The sequence below is a fragment of the Carcharhinus amblyrhynchos genome, chromosome 4 (genome assembly GCF_965287045.1).
Source record: "Carcharhinus amblyrhynchos chromosome 4, sCarAmb.v2.hapA, whole genome shotgun sequence".
NCBI classification, from domain to species: Eukaryota; Metazoa; Chordata; class Chondrichthyes; order Carcharhiniformes; family Carcharhinidae; genus Carcharhinus; species Carcharhinus amblyrhynchos.
The window spans coordinates 132,532,868-132,554,404 of NC_137327.1; the positions used below are offsets into that span (position 1 = coordinate 132,532,868).

A 21,537-nucleotide genomic window follows, 5' to 3' on the forward strand; every position below is an offset into this window, starting at 1 on the left:
TCTCGGCTAGGGGACCCTCAATTTCCTCCCTAGCCTCCCACAATGTCCTGGGATACGCTTCATTAGATCCTGGGGATTTATCTACCTCGATGGGCTTTAAGACTTCCAGCAGCTCCTTCTCTAATAGGTACACTCCTCAAGACATCACTGTTTATTTCCCCAAGTTCCCTAACATCCATGCTTTTCTCAACCGTAAATACTGAGGGTGTCTCCATGGATTTTAGTAAGGCATTTGACAAGGTGTCACATCGCAGGCTGTTGAAAAAAGTAAAAGCCCATGGGATAGAGGGTAACGTGGTGAATTGGATTCAAAGTTTGTGTAGTAACAGGGAACAAAGGTCGATGGCTGCTCTTGCAAATAAAAATTGTTTCGAGTGGTGGTCCACAGGGATCGGTGTTGGGACCCCTGCTGTTTATTTTACATTAACAATTTGAACTTGAATGTGGGGGGGGTGGTGGGCACGATTGAGAAATTTGCTTTGCAGGTGACAAAAAAATTGGCCCTAGAGTGGATAAGTGTCTAGGATAGCTCTGAGAACATTGTGTCACCATGCTGGGTAGCACAGTGGTTAGCACTGCTGCCTCACAGTGCCAGGGACCTGGGTTCACATCCTGGCTTTCGGTGACTGTGTGGAGTTTGCACGTTCTCCCCTTGTCTGCGTGGATTTCCTCTGGATGCTCAGATTTTCTCCCACAGTCCAACGATGTGCAGGTTGCGCGGACTTGTCATGCTAAATTGCTCAGAGGGATTAGCTGGGTAATATGTAGGGCCAGTAAGAAGACTCACAACACCAGGTTAAAGTCCAACAGGTTCATTTGGTAGCAAAAGCGACTACCTTTTGGAGCGCTGCTCCTTCGAGCTCCTCCTAAATTCACTTAAAAAGTACATGTATCTGCATCTTAAATGCTGGAAGCTACAGGGCTTTGGTCAGTGTGCAAGAAGATGCGATTAGAATGGGTAAGTAGGTGTCCTGGAGTTGACATGGATACAATGGGCTGAATCGCCCCTTCTGGGTTGTTTCATTTCAATGTTTTCTATGGTCTCGCTGAAGCAGAATTTAGAGAAATTATAACGGGAAAAGGGGAATAGCAGAGATCATAGAAAGCATAGAAATATTCTGAGATTGGTGAAATCCCTCATCCCTGGAATGATTCTCATAAAACCTGTACTGTGATCTATCTAAGGCCTTCCTATTCTTCGACACAGAATTGGATACAATGGGCAGGATTTTCCGTGTTACCTGTTGTGGTTTTCGCAGAGACAATCCACCATTGGCCAGCGGATGGATCTTCTGGTCCCGCTGTTGTTAAGAGGGTTTCCCATTGAACGCACCTCTCACCGTTGGGAAATCCATGGAGATGCACCGTCAGTGGGACCTCCTTGTCCCTCTGGCGTGAATGGTCGGAAAGTTCCAGCCAAATAGCCTGGTTAAGACCTGACTTGTGTTTCTTTTTGTTGTACTCGATCCCTTTCTTTATAAATTCCTATTTATAATCACTATTTTAACCATTTCCTCAACCTGTCTTGCCACCTTCAATGATTTGTACACATTTACTTATTTATTAGTGTCACTGGTAGGCCTACATTAACACAGCAAATGAAATTACTGTGGAAATCTCCTAGTCGCCACACTCTGGCGCCTATTTGGGTACACTGAGGGAGAATTTAGCATGGCCAAAGCCCCTAACCAGTGTGTCTTTTGGACTGTGGGAGAAAAACGGAGCACCCGGAGGAAACCCACGCAGACACAGGGAGAGCGTGCAGTCTCCGCACAGACAGTGATCCAAACTGGGAATCGAACAGAGGTCCTTGGCGCTGTAAAGCAGCAGTGCTAACCACTGTCCCAACATGCTGCCACAGGATGAGAATTCTAAATAATTCTCAAGGATACGTTCCTGCCTGTCCTTTGGAATTGTGCCTTTTGTTTTATATTGTAAATGTATCACTTCACTCTTCTCTGAATTAAATTTAATCTGCCACATGTCCACGCATTCCACCAGTCTGTCTGTACGTTTCAATATCAAGTACTATCCTCCTCAGTTCACAATCCTTCCCAACTTTTGTGTTATCTGCAAATTTTCTAACGCAATACACTCAAGTCTAGGTCATTGATATGTATATATAAGGAAAAGCAGTGATGCTAGTGCTGAACCCTGGGGAAACCCACCGTATCCCTTCCACCAGTCCAATAAACAACCAGTCACTGCCAATCTCTGCCATTCAGCTATTCTTGGGATCCAAGCTTAATTGGCAAGGTGGGGGCAATTTATTAACTGGATTGCTGTGGCCCATCTGATGCAGGCACATCCACAGTGATGTTAGGCAAGGAGTTCTAAGGTTTTGACCCTCTGGCTATGAATGAACGGGCGATATCGTTCCAAGTCAGCATGATGTGTGAATTGGAGGTGAACAGGCAAGGTTGGAGGTGTTTCCATGTATCTGCCACCCTTGTCTATCTAGCTCGTAGAGGTCACAGGTTTGAAAGGTGCAGCTGAAGGAGTCTTGACAAGTTGGTGCAGTGCATTTGATAGATGGTACACATCTCTGCCACTGTGCACCAGCGTTGGAGGGAGTGAATATTGAAGGTGCTGGAGGGGTGTCAGTCAAGTGGGCTGCTTTGTCCTAGGTGATATCAAGCTTCTTGAGTGTTATTGAAGCTGCATTCATCCAGGCAAGTGTGGAATATTCCATCACACTCCAGAATTGTAGATGTCCACATGCTTTAGGGAGTCAGGTGGTGAATTACTTGCTGCGGAATTCTCAGTCTCTGACCTGCTCTAGTAGCCATTTGGCTTTCATTTATTTATTTATTAGTGTCACAAGTAGGCTTACATTAACACTGTTACTCAGAAAATCTCCTAGTCACCACACTCTGCTTGGGTACACTAAGGGAGAATTTAGCGTGGCCAATGCACCTAACCATAGTCTTTCAGACTATGGGAGGAAATCAGAGCATCGGAGGAAACCCACACAGACATGGGGAGAATGTGCAGACTGTACACAGACAGTGATCCAAGCCAGGAATCGAACCCGGGTCCCTGGTGCTGTGAGGCAGCAGCGCTAACTGCTATGCCACAGTGCCACCCAAATGGTCCAGTTAAGTTTGGACTTCAACGTTGCTGACAAGCCATTTATGTAGCCCTTTGTCTTTCTGAAGTCTATGTATACCACATCAACCTTATCAACCTCATCAACTCTCTCGGTTACCTAATCAAGAACTCAGTCAAGGTGGTTGAGTACGATTTGCCTTTAACAAATCCATGCTGGCTTTCCTTAATTAATCCAGATTTGTCCAGGTGATTTGTTAATTTGATCCCAGATTAACATTTCTAAAAACATATTTAGAACATAGAACACTACAGCACAAACAGGCCCTTCGGCCCACAAGCTGTGCTGAACATATCCCTACCTACCAGGCCTATCTATAACCCACAATCCCCTTAAATCCCACATACTCATCCAGAAGTCTCTTAAAAGACTCCAGCAAATTCGCCTCCACCACCACCGACGGCAGCCGATTCCACTCACTCACCACCCTCTGAGTGAAAAACTTACCCCTGACATCTCCTCTGTACCTACTGGCCCCAAGATTAAACTGGCTGTCGCAATCAGTTTTTTTTTATAATAAGTTTCGAAATTAACTCAGGAGCTAGCCGTATGAGCTGATAGTCCAAATCTTGTGACATCTTTGCTTCTGATTCTGGTTCTGTTCGTTCCTGATTGTTCTAAGCAAGATGGCCACCAGTCATCGCTGACCATTTCATTACACCGTTTGCTCTCACGCCAAATCCATTTATTAAAACGTAAACATTATTTTATTCTTTTAACTGTGAGGCTTTTCCAGTCCTCTAAGAGAGAAATTCATTTACGATTCAAGTACTCTGTGAAGTTTGCTGCTTTTATGCTACCACCTGTGCAGGTCTTGTGGTGCAGTGTGTAGCATCCCTGCCTCTGAGCCAGAAAATCTGGGTTCGAGTCCTGCGCCAGGGCCTGGTGGCCAAGTAAAATGCATCCACAATGTGGCCTCGAATGTGTTAACCTGAAAATCCTGCCACCACGCCAGTGACTGGCTGTAAGAGTGGGAGCGACTCCTGGTCAGCCATGCTTGTTGTGGTGTGGTGCTCCTCAAGCTATAAGCCACTGCTGACAGACTAGTTTAAACTTTATTTATTAGTGTCACAAGTAGGCTTACGTTAACGTTGCAATGAATTTACTGTGAAAATCCCCCAGTGGCTACATTCCGGCGCCCGTTCAGGTACACTGAGGGAGGATTTAGTGTGGCCAAATCACTTAGCCAGCACGTCTTTCAGAATGTGGGAGGAAACTGGAGAACCAGGAGGAAACCCAAGCAGACATGGGGAGAACATGCAGACTCTGCACAGGCAGTGACCTAAGTCGGGAATCGAATCCCGGGTCCCTGGCGCTGTGAAGCAGCAGTACTGTGCTACCGTGCTGCCCTATTCCAAGAATAATTAGCCTTGGAAAATGACAAAAGTTTGCTTTGGTACACCACTGGGTGTGGAAAATAATTGGAGTGGAATACTACTATCCAAATTAGATAAACTGCATCAATGTTACTCATTCCCTTTAATATAACATAGAGATCCAACTGCCGAAATCACCCATCTGAAGGCTATTTTCGAAATGCAAAGTCACTGGGAGGGATTTGGACAAGTCTGAAGCACATCAGGCAGCCAGAATGCACATTATATAACCTTGTTTACCTGATGTTGGCAGCCGGAGGACACAGAAGACTGCCGTTTCCAAAGCCTGGGTGTGGGAGACGCGGCATGAGCTTTGCAGCTCGGGAAATTGGGATGAATTATTTTTCTGAAGCAGTCATTTCCTGCCAAGAGCATCTTGACCACGAGATGCATGCCGCGAACCTGACTTGAGTTCTTAATCTTGGCAACTCGTTGGTGAAGGACTCAGTGATTTGGTCACAAGTGCTACATCTACTGGGGAAGAGCTGAAGAGCCACTCAACTGGATACCATCCAGGAGCAAGTGGAAAATACAGAAGCAAAAACACTGGCAGCACTAGAAATCGTGCAAGTCAGGCCACATGTGTGGAGACAGAGAAACTGCTTGAGGTTACTGATTTATCATCAAACATTAAACTCTGTTCCTCTTCCCAGAGATGCTGCCTGTCTTGTTGAAAGTTTCCACTATCATCTATTTTTGTATTCCATTGCTGTTTGGTGATGCTACGAAGGGAGTTTGGGGTTGTTTTCTTTAGAGCAAGGAAAGCTAAGGGGGTGGGGGACCTGATCGAGGCAGACATAATTATGAGGGAGAACGATAGGGTAGAAGGAAGAAACTTTTCCCCTTAGTAAAGGTGTCTATAACCCAGGTACACAGATTTAAGGTCAGGGGGCAGGAGATGCTTTTATATTCGTTTGTGGGATGTGGGTGTCGTTGGCTAGGCCAGCACTTATTGTCCAACCCCAAGGGCATTCAAGAGTTGTAGAGTCCTGCAGTGCAGAAGGAGGCCGTTCGGCCCATTGAATCTGCACCAACATTAATACCATCCAGACTCTCTCCCATAACCCCCGAGCTGACACTAAGGGGTAATTTAGCATGACCAATCCATCTAACCCGCACATCTTTGGCCTGTGGGAGGAAACCGGAGCATCTGGAGGAAACCCAGGCCCCCAGAGGGTCTCTGAATTATTAGTCCAGTGACGATACCACCTCTCCTTTAGAGGGGATTTGAGGGAAAGCTTTTTCATCCAGTAGGTGGTACGAATCAGGAACTCACTATCTGAAAGGCTGGGAACCCCTGACATTTAAGAAGTGTTTGGATGAGCGCTTGAAGCATCATACTATGCAAGGCTTTTGTCCAAGTGCTAGAGAATGGGATTAGGATAGGTGCTTGATGACCAGCATGGACACGATGGGCTGAAGGCCCTTTATCCGTGTTGTAAGACTCAATGACTAAACTGACCTTGCAATTCCTCTTCTCAGGTGACTCCTGAATGAATGATATCACAAAAATAAAGACCCTAAATATTTACAGGCTGCCTGTACTGCTCTTTAAGCTAACAGGTTGAGAGAACAGATTGATCCTGGTCATCAAATTTGAGTTTAAGAGATTTTGAAGCACAAATGCAAGTCCTGCGTTGGAAATGGATAATTCCCAAACAATCAGTCATCAAGCAATACAAACAGGCCCTTCGACCCAACCAGTCTAGGCCGACCATGCTCGTCCCAATTGCCCATGTTTGGCTCAAATCCCTCGAATCCTTTCCCATCACGTACTTATCCACATGCTTTTTAAATGTTGTTGTTCGTACCTGGCCCAACCACTTTCTCTGGCAGCTCATTCCATATACGCGTGAAGAAGTTGCCCCTCAGATCCCTTTTAAAATCTTGCCCCCCTCACTTTAAACCTAAGCCCTCTAGTTTTCCTTTCCCTGGGAAGAATACTATGGTCGTAATTTTACCCTCCCGCCCGCTGCAGGAATCGGAGCAGGTGAGGGGCGGACCATGGAAAGATCCGTTGACCTCAGGAGGTGGGTTTTACAGTTTCAGGACGAGCGAAGCCGTAAAATCCTGCCCTGTGTGCCTTGGCGAAGAAACCTTGAAATGACAGTCATTATAGAATGGCAGTGATTCTATTCTTGGTCACGTGGACTGTTCTGGCAACACAGTGAAACAAATTAGCTTTTCAGAACCATCGAATTAAAAGTGGGCAAACTAAGACCAGATTGGGTGAGAATAATGCGTTTTCAAATTGTTTGCCAGATGACTGTTAAACTGTGCTGATCTATTCCAATTCCTAAGGGCAATTTGAAATGAACATAACAAACCACAGAATTTTAATAATGTGATAGAAAATGGTTTATTTTTCCTTAACCCAAATAGCATTCTTCTTTTAGTCTGCCAACAGACTAAACTAAAAACTATCAAAGAACTGCTGCTTCCAGCAGTCTTTGGAAAATTAGGTTTAACAACAGTTCAGGGAGTTGTCCTTATTCTTCTTCCATTTTTGCACAAGATTTAATAACGGTTGAACTCTTATTTTAAAAGCAAGCCATAAAAATTAATAGGCATATCTGATTTATTCAAGGAGGCAGCAAGAAATTATTTTTACATGCCTGTTTGTAACAAGCAATTGGAAAGGTTAAAAATGAACCAAAAATCAATGCATAGCAACACCACACTTCACTTTGCTTTAGGGAACTTTTCAGGTCTAACAAGGGCACACAGTGGTTAGCACTGCTGCCTCACAAGTCAAGGGACCCGGGTTCAATTCCTGGCTTGGGTCACCGTCCGTGTGGAGTTTGCACGTTCTCCCCATGTCTGTGTGGGTTTCTTCCGTGTGCTCCTCCCTCAGTCCAAAGATATACAAGTTAAATGCATTGACTTTTCTAAGCTGCCTCTTAGTGTCCTAGGGTGCAAGGATTAGTGGTTTTATGGGGATAGGGCCTGAGTGGATTGTGCAGATGCAGTGGGCCAAATGGACTCCTTCTGCACTGTAACGATTCTATTAACTTAGAGTCAAAGTCTTCTCGTTCCCAACAAATGCAGGAATTACTTAATTCTCTCAACCCCTGGCAAAGAGGACAATTCATAACTGGCTGTTTTTTTATTCATTTGTGGGACATGAGCATCGCTGGCTGGCCAGCATTTATTACCCATCCCTAATTATCTTTTGGAGGGCATTCGAAAGTCAACCACATTGCTGTGGCTCTGGAATCACATGTTGGCCAGACCAGGTAAGGGTGGCAGATTTCCTTCCCTAAAGAGAAGGATGGATTTTTCCAACAATCGACAATGGTCATCAGTAGACATTTTTTATTGAATTCAAATTCCACCACTTGCTGTGGTGGGATTCGAACCGGAGTCCCCAGAACATGAGCTGAGTTTCTGGATTAATAGTCCAGCAATAATACCACTAGGCCATCCCCTCCCACAGAGTCCCTACTGGGCAGAGCAGGCCATTGGGTCCATTGAGTCTGCATCGACCCTCTGCAGTGTATCTTATCCAGGCTCTTTCCTGAACCTCACACATTAATCATGGCTAACCCTGGCTAAGAATGTGGGGAATGAGTATTAGCGTTGAAACTGGGGTTATTGCATTAGATTAAGACACTCATTGAGTTGGGCATGTACGTTTTCAATAAGGGGATTTTGCTTACCATTTTACAGTCAACGGGACCAACGATAGTGTGGTTTGCGTAACAATAGCAATGTTAGCTGTTTGTGTGCTTTTTGCTACAGAACTTCTCTGAATAATTTTCTATGTATTGAATGACTGCCCTTCTCACGCTGAGATCTCATAGGTGGTGTTCTGGCTGACTGGGTCCGATCTTCACTGAGCCATAAGGTCTTCCGGTTGCACAGCCGAAGTGGACAGCTGGAGGTCCTCGTGGATGGCACCTACTTCATCTATAGTCAGGTAGAAGTGAGTACGGTCTTGTCCCTAATGATTAGCTGCTGGGACGTGGGGTGGGTGGGTCGTGAAGGGGTGTGCGAGTGGTTACTGCTGGAATTCTGTTATCCAAGCTGCCACAAATCAGTAGCTCCTCAAGGCTGAGCTGTGGGTCAGTTCAGAATAAGCACATCAGATCTTGTCAGAAGCATCAACTTGAACTGATGGTGGCTGTTGTGTTTCACACCAATTTCTCTTTCTGCTTGTAGAAGAATTCAACAAAGTATATTTATTCTCATTGGGAATTTTCCTATCCTGCCCGCCACAGGAATTGTAGCGGGTGTAGGGGCAATGGACCATGCAAAGATCCGTTAACCTAGTCATAGAGCCCGGTTTTACCATTTTGATTCTAAGTGTTGAAACCGGGAGTGTTCCTGATCTGACTTGTAAACCTGTTCTCGGGTACCCCATACCCACTCTGCCTGAAAAAATAGCAGCGATTCTGAATCAGGCTGCGGAAGCCTGTGGGCAGGGCTTATCGTGTCCAAAACACTGCTGCTCCGATTGGAGCCTTCATCTGCACATGCGCAGTGAAGAAAATTGAAAAACGGTCCCCTGCCACGTCGCCCCCAGGCCACAGAATGCCTCTCCCCTGGCCCCACACACATTGCACCACCCCCACAACGTAACTGACCTCCTTATACCACCACCCCTCCCCTCGCCCACATTTATGGGACTTAATAGGATTGAGGGTTATAGGTAGGCCTCGTAGGTAGGGATATGATCAGTGCAACTTGTGGGCCGAAGGGCCTGTTTGTGCTGTATTTTCTATGTTCTATCAATTGTGGCTCCCTGGCCCTCTTCCCCCCACGCAGAGGGGCAGCGGATCACCCCCCCCTCCTCCTCCCCACCCAGAGAATGATCTGACCCTGCTCTCACCTTCTCCTCCTCCTCCTCCTCCACCCAAACAGAGAGCCAGCCATCCGACCCACCTTCCCTCACTACCAGAGAATGACCTGACCCGCCTCCCTCCTTCCCGTCCCCACCACCAAAATATCGATCTGACCACCACCCCCCCCGACAACCGCCCCCCCCCCACTCCCCCGCCCCACGATCTGAGTCAGAAAACCTACCTCTTCAGCAGCTGGAGCGCCCGAATCAGACCTTTGCAGACCATGTCTCTGTAGCGCTGAATCTGGATGGGCAAACGGGATGGTAAAGGGGGAAATACCAGTATGCTTGGGTGTGCAGCCAAATGCAAATGCATTTAAATTGACGTCGAGCTCGTTTCGGGTGCGGTGCCAATCGCGGCCACTTTCGGCGCTTGGTAAAGAGGGAACTGGCGTGGAGGCTAGTGCGGGTTGTGCAACTCACCTCACATTTGACTTATCAAGTTTTCATGCCCGAAAACAGGCACAACTTGTTGGTAAAATTGGGCCCATAGTGTCATAGAATCCTATAGTGCAGAGGGAGACCATTCGGCCCATCGAGTCTGAACTAACCACAATCTCACCCTGGCCCTATCCTTATTACCCCATGCATTTACCCTAGCTGGTCCTCCTGACACTAAGGGGCAATTCAGCATGGCTGATCCACCTAACCCGCGCATCTTTTAGCGTGTGCGGAAGAAACCGGAACACCTGGAAAATAAGTCATGCAGACATGGGAAGAATGGCACAGTAGCACAATGGGGCGGCACGGTAGCACAGTGGTTAGCACTGCTGCCTCACAGCTCCAGAGTCCTGGGTTCGATTCCCGGCTCGGGTCACTGTCTGTGTGGAGCTTGCACGTTCTCCTTGTGTCTGCGTGGGTTTCCTCCGGGTGTTCCGGTTTCCTCCCACAGTCCAAAGATGTGCGGGTTAGGGTGATTGGCCATGCTAAGAAATTGCCCCTCAGTGTCTAGGGATGCGTAGGTTGGAGGGATTAGTGGGTAAATATATGGGGATATAGGGGTAGGGCCTGGATGGGATTTTGTTCAGTGCAGACTCGATGGGCCGAAAGGCCTCTTTCTGCTCTGTAGGATTCTATGATCTATTCTATGAATGTGCAAACTCCACGGAGACAAGTGACCCAAGCCGGGAATCGAACTTGGATCTGTGGCGCTGTGAGACAGCAGTGCTAATCACTGTGCCACCATGCCACCCTCGGGCAGGATTCCCCGATTTTGGGGGCAAGTGTAACCGGAAAATCCCATTCATTGTGTTGGAATTTTGAATCTGACCCATTGAGTTGTTGCTGAATACAAGAACACTCCATGTCATTGATACAAAAGCCAAATACTGTCAATGCTGGGAGTCTGAAATGTAAACAGAGAATGCAAGAGATAACCAGCAGGTCAGGCAGCATCTGTGAAGAGGGAAAAACAGAATTTTTAATGGCCTTTCATTAGAATTGGAAAATGCTGCAGATGTAAAAGGTTTTTAAGCAAATACCAAAGGTGGGGGGGTTGGGTTGTAGGGGACAGGCAAGCAAAAGAGAAGAACCGGAATTTTCTGCCTGTTCACACGTGTCTGGCCAACGGCACACACAACACATGACGTGAGATACCGTCAGTGGGAAATCCCATGGACATCCCTCAAATCATACTCTCTCCCACAGCGAGAAACATGCCTGGGAGCGAGGCCAGAATATCGCCCCCCCCTCAAGGTCTGCAACAAGGTAAAAGGCAGGAAAGCTTCAATGACAAAAAATGAAGACAAGAAGGGATGGTAATGGAAGAAACGGAAGATGGGTCTTACAGGAGGTGTAAATAGAGATTTAATCTTATTATTCTCCATTACCTATTAAAGGCCCAGCAGCATGAACTGTGATAATGATTGACTATTGTATTCATATGGGGGCACTTATGAATACAGGGAACAAAATGGAATGAGTTGCTTGCTGCACTGAAAGGGTGATTAAAATGGACTGTGGGAGAGGATTGCACAGGAAATAGGGAATATGAGGTAAGGTTGCACAATGTATTACATCGCAGGGATTAAGTACTGTCTCTCCAATATACAGGATTGCGATGCAAGGTCCATAGTTAGGTTTGACACTATGCTGCTATCTCCAGTACCATTCTCAAATGGTATATGATCCTCTTTACTGAAACTCAAGAGTTCATAAGAACATAAGAACATAAGAAATAGGAGCAGGAGTAGGCCATCTAGCCCTTCGAGCCTGCCCCGCCATTCAATAAGATCATGGCTGATCTGTCGTGGCTCAGTTCCACATTCCCGCCCTCTCCCCATAACCCTTAATCCCCTCGCTTATCAAAAACCCATCAACCCGCGTCTTAAAAATATTTAGCGAGGCAGCCTCCACCACTTCAACGGGCAGAGAATTCCAGAGATTCACCACCCTTTGAGTGAAGAAGTTCCTCCTCAACTCCGTTCTAAACCGCCCCCCCTTTATCTTGAGGCTGTGCCCCCTAGTCCTACTATCCTTTCTGAGCGGGAAGAGTCTCTCCACCTCTACCCTATCCATCCCATTCATCATCTTATACGTCTCAATGAGATCTCCCCTCATTCTTCTAAACTCTTAACGAGTACAAGCCTAGTTTATTCAGCCTCTCCTCATAGCTCAACCCCCTCAACTCCGGTATCAGCCTAGTAAACCTCCTCTGCACTCCCTCCAAGGCCAAAATATCCTTGCGTAAGTGCGGCGACCAAAACTGCACACAGTACTCCAGCTGCGGCCTCACCAATGCCCTATACAGCTGCAGCAAGACCTCCCTACTTTTATATTCAATCCCCCTCGCTATGAAGGCCAGCATCCCATTCGCCTTCCTGACCACCTGCTGCCGTACCATGGAGCATGAAGCAGTCAAATATTGTTATACCAACAAAATCCCAACTACTCAAATCAGACTGGTGAGCCTTGTAATGCATTGTAGCAATGCACCAATCTTCAGTGCAACCCTTAGTCAACATGTCATGCTTGAACCTACATTATCTTATTGGTTCCTCCAGTATTGAGGATCCCTAATGCCCACTTGAGCAAACTTTTTACACACTGGTCACTTTAGTTAAGTGACCACACGTAGGGAATGCAATTTCCCATCAACAATATCAGCCCTTTCTCACAAATTTAGCTCGGCTCGAGGCAGAAGTGATCACAGAAAGTTTATGGCACAAAACAAGGCCACTTGGCCCATCGGGTCCGTGCTGGCTGAAAAACAAGCCGACCAGCCTAATCCCACTTTCCCGACACAGGGTTATGAAGATGGGAAACAATGGAGGGCATCCCACTGGGGGCACCAAGGTAAGAGGGGCATTACCTGGCCATGCCCTTGGCACAGGTTAATACTGTTGGGAGGAGAGTGCCCCTGAGTCTGCAGTAATTGTGAAGGGGGGGGGGTGCAATGTTGGTATTCTGGTAGGAGGGACAGGTAGATCCCTGTTGCTTGTGTTGGAGGTGGGGGCCTGCTGCTTGTCAGGGTGTTTCTTCATATCCATTGGCAAGGGGCAGTCTGGGTAGGGGTAACACTGCAATGAAGAGACTGTGAAAACCCCCTAGTCGCCACACTCCGGTGCCTATTCAAGTACACTGAAGGCGAATTTAGCATCTATGACTGACTCATTGTCAACCAACGATACAAAAGTTCAACAATCTAATGATTTATTTCTGGGCTGTTTGTGAGAACTTGCTGTGTGTAAACTTACTGTCAAAGTGAACAATAGTGGTTGCATTTCAGTAGTAGCATCATGCTAATATTATTAAACTAGCCTGGACCAATGTTCTGGAGGCACGAGTTCAAATCCCACCATGAGTAATTGGGGATCTTAGATTCCGTTAACTAAATAAATCTGGAGCAATAACTTTATGTCAATCATGATAAGAATATAAGAAATAGGAGGAAGAGTAGGCCATTCAGCCCTTTGACCTTGTTCAATTATCCAAGGAGACCATGGTTGATTTTCTGTTGCAACACTATTTCCCTGCATTATCCCCATATCTCATGATGTTCTTAGTGTACAAATCTATCAATCTCAGTCTTGAATGAACTCAATGACTGGAGCGTAATAGAATCATAGAATTTCTTACAGTGCAGAAGGAGGCCATTCAGCCCATCAAGTCTGCACCGACCACAATCCCATCCAGGCCTTGTCCCCATAACCCTATGCATTTACCTTAGCTAATCTCCCTGACACTAAGGGGCAATCTAGCATGGCCAACCCATCTAACCCACGCATCTTTGGACTGTGGGAGGAAACCGGAATGTGTGGAGGAAATCCATGCATACACGGGAAGAATGTTCAAACTCCACACAGACAGTGACCCAAGGTGGGAATCGAACCCAAATCCCTGTCGTTGTGAGGTAGCAGTGCTAAGCACCGTGTCACCGTGCCACTCCTGGAACAGGAAATTCCAAATATTTGCTACCCTCTGTGTGAATAAATTCCACCTCATCTCAGTTCTAAATGGCCTGCCTCATATTAAGAAGTGTGTCCACTGGTTCTAGACACCCCAGTCTAGGGAAACATTCTAAGAATTCTGCATGTTTGAATGAAATCGCTTGATCATTCTTCCAAACTGGAGAAAAAAGGCTCAGTCATTTTAATCTTTCCTCGCAGGGTAAGCCCTGCACCCCAAGAATTAACGTAATGACCCTTCATTAACCATTGCCTCTGTGGTTTCCTTTGATAAGGGGAAACAATGGGTGAAACTTGCCCATATTTTTTCCAGAGTGTCAGACTCTGACTGAAATCCATGGGTGGCACGGTGGCACAGTGGTTAGCACCGACGTCTCACAGCGCCAGGGGCCTGGGTTCAATTCCTGCTCTGGGTCACTGTCTGTGCAGAATCTGCACATTCTCCCCGTGTCTGCATGGGTTTCCCACGGGTTCTCCGGTTTCTTCCCACAGTCTGAAAAACTGTGCTGATTAGGTGCATTGGCCATGCTAAGTTCGCCTGCAGTGTACTTGAATAGGCACCGGAGTGTGGCGACTAGGGGGTTTTCACAGTCTCTTCATTGCAGTGTTAACGTAAGCCTACTTGTGGCACTAATAAATAAACTAAACAATCTCTTCAGTTGCACAGCTGAGTTTTTAGAATATATTTTCAGGCACTCTGAAAAATAAGCGGGTGAGGTTTTTACCACCAGTCTGGTGGGGTGTTAGACTACAGCTGGAATAGAATAGAGCTGGAAAGGTCGGCTCCACAGGGAACAGTTGTCAGCACTGCTACCTCATAGCGCCAGGGACCCGGATTCATTTCCGGCCTCTGGTCATTGCCTGTGTTGAGTTTCTACGTTCTCCCCATGTCTGCGTGGGTTTCCTCCAGGTGCTCCGGTTTCCTCCCACAGTCCAAAAATGTGCAGGTTAGGTGGATTGGCCGTGATAAATTGTCCCTTCGTGTCAGGGGGATTGGCAGAGTAAATATGTGGGGCTAAGGGGATAGGGTCTGAGTGGGATTGTTGACAGTACAGGCTTGATGGGCCGAATGGCCTTCTTCTGCACTATAGGGATTCTGTGAATCTATAAATGACAACTGCCTTGGAATCTTTGCTGTTGACAGGTGAATCTTTGGAAAACAGCTCATGCAAGAGGTAATAGCCAGAATTTTCCAGCATTCACATCGGCGGGATTCTCTGGTCCTGCTACAGTGAACGGCCAGAAAACTCCAGCCAACATCTCTGGCGATACAACACTCAGTTAAAAATGAGCAAAACGCCAATTTAGATAATGTGCTCAAGCTTCAAGTGGGACCTGAACCTCTTCAACTTGGAACTGAAAAACAATACCGTGATGTGCATTTCGAACAATTGTGAAGCAGCACGCATTGTGCAGGACACTGTATATGAATATGAGCAGTACGGTGGCACAGTGGTTATAAGAACATAAGAAATAGGAGCAGGAGTAGGCCATCCAGCCCTTCGAGCCTGCCCCGCCATTCAATAAGATCGTGGCTGATCTGAAGTGGATCAGTTCCACTTTCCCGCTTTCTCCCCATGACCCTTAATTCCCTCGTTAGCACTGCTGCCTCGATTCCTGGGTCGGATTATGTCTGTGCGGAGTCTGCATGTTCTCCCCGTGTCTGCGTGGGTTTCCTCCGGGTGCTCCAATTTCCTCCCACAGTCCAAACATGTGCAGGTTAGATTGATTGACCACACTACATTGCCCCTTAGTGTCGGGGGCTGGCTAGGGTAAATGCAGGGGGTTACAGAGATAGAATCTGGCTGGGATTGTTGTCGGTGCTGACTCGATGGGCTGAATGATCTCCTTCTACACTGTAGAGATTCTATGATTTATGAGGGTACAGTATATAAGCAGTGCATTCATAAACAAGACTTGCAGTTGTAGAATGCCAAATCACAACCCTTAAATCTGAAAGTGACTGTACTGATAATTATGCAGTGCAGACACTATTGTTGTGAGGACAGCACAATACAAGTGCCCAGTAAAACCACGATGGATCATAAAGCCACAACTCAACTGGTTTCCTGAAATGACCTCTTTTATAGCGGAGACTAAGCAGCTTGCCTGAATTGCATTTGTTTTATTGGAGAGCAGGGAGAAACTGAAGCTCGTGTTTTAGAATAAGAAACAGATTAATAGGAGGCGGTTGGTGGTGAAAATAGCGCGGCTAATAGGAAACAACTTCCAACTCATTACCCGCTCATCTGTCAACGGCGGCAATCCTGGAGCCCGTCAGAAACTGGACGGAATCCAGAAACATCTTCAAAAGGATCAAAATGATCTTCCAGCAGAGGTCACCTGAATACAATTCAAACTGTACCTTTGCCGAAGGTATGTGTTGTTTGAAAGTAAGTAGCTCTCCCACCTGAGTCAGCAGCTGGTGGATGAGAGAGTGTCGCAGGAAAACCTGACCAATTTTCAGTTGCAGCTTCCTGGGTGAAATTGGCTGATGGATCAACAGAAATGACTTGTTAATACTCTTTCAGAGAGAAAAAAAAACACGCTATAAGAATCGGAAGTGATTTAATTTCCTTAATACCACGGCAGCTATTTCCAAATGTGCCAATCTAGGCTTTAGCATGGCCTTCAAGAAAAGCCTTCCGGACCCCAGAAGCCCTGAATGTAAGCCTCTGGTCTGAGGCAACAAGTTGCTGCATAGGCTTGTCTCACATTGACTGTACCTTGAAGACTTGATTATCTCGCATTCCAACCATTATTTTGTAAATTGAGTTTGTTTCTGTATATGTCCCGTTTGTGAACACAAGTCCTCACTCACCTGATGAAGCAGCAGTGCTCCGAAAGCTTGTGCTGTTGGACTTTAACCTGGTGTTGTGAGACTTCTTTCTGTGCCCACCCCAGTCACTTACCTTGAGTCCATGAGCTGATTATGTTATATAGTGTATGTTTGGTTGTGACTGGCTAAGGAACGGTTTCTGAGAGATAGGTATGTGTGAACTATAACTGCTTTTTGCTGGATGAATTTATCTATATACAGATCTACTTGAAAGTGTTACTCAGTCGAAGCCATGAGCATTCTCTCTCTTGATTCTTTGTCATGTGTCTCTTACATCATCATATGGGTGGTGCTGTTTCACTTGTCCCACGTGTTAACCCTTTCAATCCTGATCACCCTAACATGACAACTTCCATCCAAATCCTTGTCCATTTATATTTATATAGAACCCCAGCTCGCCCCAACTTCCTGATTCCATACATATAATTGGTCAGGAGTCTTCATGCTTTGACCTGATTGTGTTCTTGTCAGACTTAGAAGATCAGTAGTCTTTCTTTGGACTTTTTTTTGATTGGTTGGTTTTCAGTGAGAATTGCTGTATCTGGCATGTTGGCAGTTTGTAGGTCAACATTCTGTTCTTCCAAATGTGTGACCGTTGGTTCTCTTTGAGGACTGAGGATATGACTTCTCCCGTTCTTTCTTATAGTATCTTCTGAAGGATGTACTAAATTGGATCTCTGTTGATTGTTATCCCTTTGGACAATTACTCATTTTCTATCTTGGTCTCTAATCTGGATCTTTCTCTTTCTCCTGTTCTATTTCCTTTGATTCTTGGTCTCTCACTCTTCACTGGGTTTTATGTGTTTCGCTCTCTCTTTGAATTATATGCTCACTCTCCTTTGTCTGTTCAGTTAACCCTGGTTCCCTTTGATGGTTTTGCCTGTCTTTCTTCAGTTCTGCAGTGATGATCCTTCATAGCCTTTCGTTTATTAATTCTTTTATGTCCTCGATCTTCAAGAATTATTTAGGTAGAACGTGAAGCTTTGAGGAAGCCACTTGATCAGCATCTTGCTTCCTCAAAAGTTCCAGTATTCCTGTTGTAGCAGTGTCTTCCATCATGGAAGAGATGCACATTGTATACTTTGGTTCTGTCTCTAGTATTGGAGTTGTTTGACTGCTAAGATCTGGAACACCACTTTACTGGATGCAGATGCACTTACAAAGAGATTGGAACTGTTGGATACATGTGGTGTTGTACCAGTATATTCCATCACTTGTGTTTTGTCTTTCAACTTCTCAACAGAACCACAAAGTGGTTCACTACGTCTTTAGGAGAACAAGGTTACTGTTCCCCTCCTGGACATTCTCCTGGAAAAGGGCTGGTCTCAGCCTCGATGAAGTGTTGAAAAATCAGCGCTGAAGTCCCAATGGATCTTCAGTGCAGTTGGATAGCTTGAGGGGCTCAGAATTAATGTGACCCTTGAATGTCTGTTGATTGACATCTTCAACTGTCTTGATGAAGTTGAGGTCCCCACAGGTGTTTTGGACTAAAAAAAAGATTTTGAAGGACATATCATGGACAGCATTTTATGGCCTCACTCGACCCGAGACTGGAAATCCTGCCCAAGGTCAACAGACTTTCGCATTGTCAGTCTCTTGCCCGCTCAGATTCCCATCGTGGGCAGTGTAGTAAAATTCCAGTGCATGTTTCTAGTATCTGTTGCTCTTTATACTGGGGTGTTGCCTGCAATGTCACCTTGACTCATACTTTGATCATAACTGGGTTTCAGTTGGCTTCAGGCATTCTGTTACTAGCCACTTTTTTTGGTAAGCCATGTCCCTGTATTCAGTTTGAAATTGGTTACATGTCCATTGATATCAATTTCTGCATTTCACAATGCCTTTGATCTCACCCAGGAAGCATTATTTTTCCTTTACTTGTTGAGATTCATCAATTTAATTGATGGCCTTGAGTGAGAAGATTCTCTCATTAACCTCTGTCTATTTAGGGGTTGTAGTTCTGCGTACCTTAACAAACTATCGAAACCTTTGTCAGTGAAAGCATTCTGCAGTGCTTCCAGAACACAGTTCTCACCTGTATTGCCTTTTCAGGATGTGGAGATGCCGGCATTGGACTGGGGTAAACTCAGAAAGAAGTATTTGTTGCTGGGCTTTTGAATGCCATAGTACTAGCCTGGTTTGCTGGAGTCTTGAACCTTTACTCCACATGATGTCGTCTTCCCTGAAATGTCTTGGATACTCTTTAGTTTAACAAATTGTACCCTCCTTGGGTGGTTTCTGAACCAAGAATCTTCTTCATCTCTGCGTACGGCCCTATCCTGTTTGTCTCACCAACTGTATCGCTTTTGTTAAAATTAAGGCTGATATTCTCCAGTCATTCGCATCTCGCCACTGCAAGCAAACACAGAGAATTTGGCACTCAGCCAAAACTCCGTTCACTGGACTGGGAGCAGAGAATCCCACCCTAAGTCCTCCTTGAGTTACAGATAAGGTGTCATCAGTAACACTGACTACAATGTAGTCTCACATTTATTCTGTTTTAGGTTTCCATATTCCACTTCAACCAGTCAATTCAGGTCATTGATAAAACATCGACTGGTTCGCCTGGTTATGGACCTTTGTGTTAAATTTGGCCTTTTCTCCTTAAATTGAAAGGTAGCTAATGCTTCTTCCAATTTCTATTGTCTCGTTGATTCCTTGAGTTGCAATAACTTCACAATGGCTCCAATAGAGTGCAGCAATACATTGACTTGTTCAGCCTCAGGCTTATTATCCAATCCTGAATCAATTTGGAATTTCTTAAAAATATTTTCCGCCATAGCACCCAATCCAGAGTTTGACTTGGTCTTTCCACAGGCCCCAATTCCTCAGATAATGTGAATTGGAATCCATTGCTACTATATGAGTTGCCTTCACTTGGTAATGCAGTTTTCTTATGTTGATTAGTCTGTCATCGATACTCTCTGCAGTGACTGACCCTTCTTAGTATTTACTTCTTGAACTTCACAGAGTTCATAAAACTATTTGCTTGATATCACTATTGAGCTCTGTTCACTGCTCTTCTCCTGCTGGGGAACCTTATCTCTGCAGCCAATATCTTTCTCAACTGCGGCCTCGTGGCTGCTGTGTGTAATGACACCCAGTCTTGGGCTGTGGGCTGTATGGAATCCTGAATTTGCGAAGAGTGGAATTTTCCCAGCTTTTCCTGCTTACTGTGCCTGTTACGCTGAAGATTTGTATCCTTTTCCAGTGAGGATCGTCCATATTCGCTGATTACGGCTAGGTTCTCTGACTGTTGAATGGTCTACAGATTCATAAGGAAGGAAAAGTTAGAGTACGAGAGAAAGCTAGATAGAAATGTGAAGATAGATTGAAAGAGTTTCTATAGTTGTTTAAAAAAGAGCGAATAAAGTGAGTGTTGGTCCTATATAATGTGAGTCTGGGGAATTAATGGAAAATAAGGAGACGGCAGATGAATTGAACAGGAACAGGAATCCCTGAAATAGCTGTAAATGTAAAGGATAGCTCAGGAAAGTTACAATCACGTGGGAAGTGATATTAAGCAATTTGTTGGTGCTGTGGCCTGACAAACACCGGAATCCTGATGGAGATGATCCAAGAGTTTGAAAAGTAGTGCTAAGTGAGATCGATGATTTTAATTTTCCAAAACTCCCTAGATTCAGGAAGGTTCATTTACCTTGGAAAATAGTAAATGTATCTCCTTTACTCAAACAGGGAGGGAGCCAGAACGACAGGCTGTCTAGCCTAGCATCTGTTATGGGGAAATGTTAGGAGCTATTATTAAACCTGTTATATCAAGGCCCTTGGAAAAAAATCAGGGCAATCCAGCAGACTCAACATGGTTTTGTAGAAGCTAAATCATTTTTAATCAATTTATTGAAGTAACATGAGCTGTGAATAGAGGGGAATTGGCTGATGCACTGTACATAGATCTCCTGAGGGCACTTGATGAGTTGCCATGTCAAAGATTTTGTAGAATGTGAAAGCATATGGCTGCCATGAATAGAAGATTGACTAGTTAACAGGAAACACAAGGTAAGCATAAATGCGTCTTTTTCTGGTTGGCAAGACATGAAGACTGGTTAGCTTCAGCTTGTCTAAGTGTCTAGCTATAACCTCTCCGGTGGCCCCATGACAGATGTCAAACTAACAGGCCAGTAGTTGCTTGTTTTCTGCCTCCCTACCTTTTTGAATAATTATATTTGCTCTTTTCCAGTCTGTGGGAACTTATCCACAATTCAAACGAATTTTGGACCCAAGAAATAATCAACACGACAGAAGCCTATGCAGAAGAGCAGACAGTGCACACTCTTGTAACTGACCCCTGTATTTATCATCAACAGTGAATGAGATGGTGTCAAACTACACCATTTAAATTGAGAACAGCCACTGCAGAGAATGTTGGCAAAACTTGCAAAGATTAGACTTGGAACTAAACAAGAAAAAGAGGAATTTATGCCTAGTTGATCCACATACACTGTTTGATCTCCTTGTGATCTGTTTTTCATAACATATTTGTGTTCTATAGTATTTACGATCATAAGCTTGTGGTCGCTCTGACAAACGTTTATTTTGCAATGTCTTTAACTCCAGCCTATGCACCATTTGATCTGGCCAAACTTGAGGGAGACCAAAAATGCCTGATACTTGAGGTTGCAGAGGGGTGGCAGGTGGGGACACCAAAATGACTTGGTAGGGCAAGGGTTTGTACATGCAATTTTCTCCCTTAGTTCTTAGTGTGCCCCAGTGAGAACATGGATGGGCACCCTACTCCAAGCCTCTGTCAATTGTTTCCAAGAACTTGCCATCACATGTTGCAGAAGCATGTAGTGAAAGAAAACTTAACCTGTGGTTTTCCACATGTAATTTGCAAACATTAGGCCTTTGAGGGAGGGAGTATGAAGAGGTGCAGGAGTTAAAAAGAGTGGTCCAAAAAGTAAGGCAAAGGACAGCTCTTGATAGCAGAGCATTTGATTATCTTG

At 45.3% G+C, this 21,537-nt stretch overlaps 1 protein-coding gene across 3 annotated transcripts in view; it reads left to right on the forward strand.

Annotated features, from left to right (window-relative positions):
- eda (ectodysplasin A) overlaps positions 1-21,537 on the forward strand; it is a 253,357-nt gene that overhangs the window by 217,423 nt on the left and 14,397 nt on the right. Inside the window, exon 7 of one of the 3 annotated variants that reach the window (XM_080187890.1) lies at positions 8,280-8,410. In XM_080187890.1, coding sequence (XP_080044016.1) covers positions 8,280-8,410 — 131 coding nt within the window. The remainder of the gene's footprint in view (positions 1-8,279; positions 8,411-21,537) is intronic. The other 2 variants (XM_080187891.1, XM_080187892.1) reach the window with 2 other exon arrangements.